Here is a 4711-nt window from a genome sequence, read left to right on the forward strand (position 1 = left end):
ACCCATTGAGGTGCAAAGAAGAAGAAAAATAAATAAATAAAGAGGCAAAAGAGAGAGACGGTGTACGGAAACGCTTATTGCTCCTTTAATGTAAAGGAAAATGGAGTTGCGCCGTGTCGTTACGCACGCTGCGGCAGAAAGAGCGACTGCGCCGTCTGCGTCGATCTCACGCCACAAACCAAACCATGTTCCACCTCTCAGGCTGGCGGGTCCGCTCGTGTTATTCACGAGCTGTGGAATAACTTGATGTCATTCCGAGTGAAATAACGTGTCGAGTCATTTTGTTTACCTGAAGGGCAAAGACTCTCGCATGAGACTCTAGAATAGTCGTCCAGCGCGTTGGGTGATTTTAGTTAATCGTTCACGTCGAGGGCCAGCATTGCTCACGTGCCTTCATAGGGATCTGCGTGAACAGCGGCACCGGCTAATGATAATAATCACCCCCATCGTAATAACACTGATAACATGTGTAAATATGAGATGTATACATATATGAATATGAACACATTTCCTAGAATACTATTCTTGCACACGCAAAAAAAAAAAGAAGAAAAAAAAAAGTGCGTCATCACCACATCCCCTCTATTCATTCTAACCCGGCTGAATGAATGGGTGGAGTGTAAGCATGTTGCATGATTTTTCACGAATTTTCCCTTGCATGTCGAGGAAGGGGTGTCTCATGGATTTAAAAAATTAACCCCCATGTCGTCTTCCAGTAACTGCAGTAATTGCCCTCCTTCCTTTACATATAAATTAGGACAAAGTGCTACGGGTCCGCAGGCTTCACCTGATCCTCTAACCATCGCTGGCTAAGGAGAATCTCATCACTTCGTCTCCAAAGCTTGCAGGTCCTGTCTGAACAGCATCTCTGCCAGAGGACAGTCCTACATCCGGCCAACAGAAGACCACCAAGATGACCCCGGTTTCTCTGCTGATTTCCTTGCTGGCCGTGTTATCTCTGGGCGGGTTTAAAGCCTGGGGCCGAGCCATGTGCAACAATCAGTGCTGCTCGTTCTTGGAGGGCTTCCCTGTCCGGCTCCGGAGGCTGCGGGAGGACTTCTCTCAGATCAGAGGCTACTACGTGAGTACACACACCAACCGCTGCAGCGCCCCGGCACGGCTCACACACAAGGGCACATTTGTGCTATGACTAGTGAGCCTAACCCACACGCCGCCCGTGTGTGTGTGTGTGTGTGTGTGTGTGTGTGTGTGTGTGTGTGTGTGTGTGTGTGTGTGTGTGTGTGTGTGTGTGTGTGTGTGTGAAAGAGAGAGAGAGAGAGCGAGCGATGCAGCAGTCTTGCAGCTGTTTCACTGCATGTTGTTTTTACTGTCTGCGGCCATTGAGAGCCCATTAATTAATTTATTCATTAATTTATTTACTTATTTATTAGCTTGTTTGTTTGTTTGTTTGTTTGTTTATTTGTTTTTTGTTTTTTACAGGAAGCCAATGATGAATTGGAAACAGCGCTGCTGGACCAGACCGTGGAGAACTACTTTAACGTAAGCCCACCGGGTTCATTCATTCTCCCAACAAAGCAGCGCGTCGCACATTGCACTCATTAAACTCGGGCACTCATTAAACTCGGACACTCATTAAACTTGAACAAAATCTGCAGCTCCTCGTGCGGCCGCCGCGTGGGTTTAAACCAGACCCCACGCGCAGGCTGTGCCCCGGCCACGCGAGCCCGTTTGATGCAAACCGTTACGAGCTACGACACTGTCTGCACGTACCTTATCTGTGGTCTGGTCCCTTATCAGAGCCAGTACGGGTGCCATGCCATGAGCAGCATTCTCGGATTCTACCTGAGGACGGTGCTGCCGACGGCCAAGGCTGGAGTGACGGACGACATTAAGGGCTTCACAACCCACATGGAGTCCATAGAGCAGATCTTCGACCAGCTCAAGAGGGACATCACGAAATGTGTAAGTAGCGCATGGGGGGGACGGGACGGGGGGGGGGAGGTTTGCAAAGTTGCCCCGTACCGGCGCAGCGCTGCGCAGCGCTTCCGCGCCCCGACACGCGCGGATCGATCGGGTTGAACGACGTGGACAGAGATCTCCCCCCCCCCACCAACTCCCCCCCGAAAAGACGCTCGAGCGGCGGTCTAAAGCGGAAGTAAAACTTCCGAGAAGTTTCCAATAACGCGCAGACCGGAGCGGGCTGCGGCAGAAAGGGGAAGACGAGTCACTCGGCGGCTCGGCTGGCGTCGCACTAAAGCCCGTTATTCCTGAACGGCACAGCCAAGCCGCGCGTCGCGCGCCACTCCGCTCCACGGAAGGGGGGGGGGGAAGACGCGCCACTCTTGACCACGTGTTCTCATCTCTTCTCTGCCTTTCTCGTTTTCTTTTGCAGAAACATTACTTCTCCTGCGAGACGCCCTTCAGCATCCAGGATTTCAACTCGACTTACGCCCAGGTAAGGGTGTGTTGTCTCGTGGTTACACGCTTATCCAAGTATAGAATATATATATATATATATATATATATATATATATATATATATATATATATATATATATATATATATATATATATATATATATATGTATATAATCTAGAAGACATTCCCGACCACCCCGGTCCTCAAACCTCGGTCCTCTACCCATCCTCGCCCCCCAAGCCTCCGGAATAACCGGTTTGGACGGTTTTAAGCGGCTTCTAAAAGCCCGTCTCCATAGATCCCCGTCCCTGCCTGCCTTCTGTTCTGGTTCGTTTTTAGCTCGGCCTGTTACTCCCTGCGCTATATCTCATATTCAGTTTGTGTATTTACTCGTGTTTTCTGCATTGAGTGTAACTGTGTTTTAAAGGTGCTACGTATATAAATACCAGTTTACTTGCACTGATAAGGGCAATAAACGCATCTGCACAACAGAGGCCTATGCGCGCTCGCATTCATGCGTGTTATTGATAAATATTGTGTGTGTGCGCGTTGTGCGGTATGTGTTGTGTTCATGAGCCCCGTTATGTCTGTCCACAGATGGAGAACAGAGGTCTATATAAGGCCATGAGTGAGCTGGGTCTGTTTTTCAACTACATCGAGGTATACCTGGCTTCTAAACGGCGAAGAGACTGAGCTGGCCAACCTTCTTGGACATACTGAGCCTATTAGTGTTTGGTGGGGGTGGGGGGGGGAGAGGAAGGGTCATCTTCCGCCTCTCTCCAACTCTGCTCATCTGCATTGTGTGTATCTGGTGTATTGCTAATTTGAGTGATGCTGGACTTGGACGCTGGTTGCAACTCCGAGCCTGTTGGCGCGGTGGTTTACTGTTCCTCATGCTGAAGCTTCAGTTACATTTTGTCCTATGGACATTTCTTTTTTTCGTTTTTTTTTTCGTTTTGTTTTTGGGGGGGGGGTTCATATTGAGTCCTGCTGATGTGGAGTTTGTTTGTTTTTTTATACTGCTTATGCACCGGTAAGGTCTGTGATGAACCGATGAAGGTTCATTTTTAGTTAAAAAAAATATATATAGAAAATAAGAATGAGTGTCACTAAGTTATGATTATTTAAGTAGAGCAATGTTTTTATACCAGCTGGGGGGGGGGAGAGAGCTTTCGCTCGCCAAGCATCGGTGCCTTCGACAACGCTGCAGGGGCATTCGGACAACGTGGACGTTCTGCAGCGTGTTACCATGGCAACAACCGCATCTCTTACTCTTAAAAATCTTAAGACATATTTATTTTTTTTAAGTATATATATTTTTTTAAATTAATTTAACACGTGCATCGACTATTTATTTGAATGTGCTGGTTTTATAAAGAACGAATAAAGTTTTTTGCTCCTCAGTAACAAGACGTGTTTCTTTTCGTGTCGCACCGCACGAACACGCGCCCGCTGCGAGCGCCGGCGCGGTGTCTGGTCGCCTCGCTCAGACACCGCGCGGCACCGTCAAACCCGACAGGGGCGAGTGGTGGAGCTGTGACTGTCACATCCGGCTGCGATGCACGCCCCACATGCAGGCAGGGAGCCACCAGAGTTTCAACTCAAACGGCTGATGCGCTAAAACCTCAAACGTGACCCATATACACCACTTACCAGCAGCGGCGCCGCACTTTTACACTTACCGTAACTGTAACTAGCCGGTCTCAGCCTTCTGCCGAATATGCAGGTACACACACACACACACACACACACACACACACACACACACACACACACACACACACACACACACACACACACACACACACAAAGACAACCCCCACATATGAGATACAAACACAGAAACAGCATTAAACAAACACCCCCCCCAAAAAAAATATATATATATATAAAAAAAATTTAAAAATTGAAAAACAATATTGACCAAATAATGGGAGGAAATACCACCGTGTGTTCGGTAACAGCACATCCCCCCCCCCCCCGTATGTTTATAACGCATCTAATCGTAATGGCGCGCGCGGTGCTAATCAGCCATCTGATGGGCGCTTTCTTGTTTGTTTGCTGTGTGACTCCTCGGCCACGGGACACTTCGGCGCTGCCACGAGCGTCGCCGAGGGATTCGAAAAGCGACGCTCGAGGCAGCGAGTTTCAGCCCCCTGTTGTGGAAACGACTCCGGGAGATCTCATCCGCAGCTTGTCTAGTCACCGTGTGATCTTCTGCGGCTGGTACGAAGATAACAGTGACGGTGTTTTCGACCGAGGTGCCATTCACAGCAGTCGCTTTATGACCCGTCCCCGACCCGTTCACACTCGGATAAACGCGACTGGATG

The 4711-nt window shown here is 48.9% G+C and overlaps 1 protein-coding gene across 1 annotated transcript; it reads left to right on the top strand.

The window, feature by feature from the left end:
• The first annotated feature begins 765 nt into the window (after window positions 1–765).
• On the top strand, window positions 766–3102 carry il10 (interleukin 10). The gene is made up of 5 exons (XM_056273739.1): window positions 766–1081; window positions 1441–1500; window positions 1759–1923; window positions 2354–2416; window positions 2978–3102. Exons 1-5 carry the CDS (start codon window positions 914–916, stop codon window positions 3071–3073), a joined length of 552 nt encoding a protein of 183 aa, XP_056129714.1. The 5' UTR covers window positions 766–913; the 3' UTR covers window positions 3074–3102.
• The last annotated feature ends 1609 nt before the right edge of the window (window positions 3103–4711 follow it).

This window comes from Lampris incognitus, chromosome 2, assembly GCF_029633865.1.
Source record: "Lampris incognitus isolate fLamInc1 chromosome 2, fLamInc1.hap2, whole genome shotgun sequence".
Taxonomy (NCBI): domain Eukaryota; kingdom Metazoa; phylum Chordata; class Actinopteri; order Lampriformes; family Lampridae; genus Lampris; species Lampris incognitus.

Excerpts from the sequence above, each read along its gene's own strand:
- il10 (XM_056273739.1), top strand. The coding sequence starts at position 914 with ATGACCCCGGTTTCTCTGCTGATTTCCTTGCTGGCCGTGTTATCTCTG. Across the intron at positions 1,924-2,353 it reads AGAGGGACATCACGAAATGT|AAACATTACTTCTCCTGCGA; the intron begins GTAAGTAGCGCA and ends TTTCTTTTGCAG. Across the intron at positions 2,417-2,977 it reads TCAACTCGACTTACGCCCAG|ATGGAGAACAGAGGTCTATA; the intron begins GTAAGGGTGTGT and ends GTCTGTCCACAG.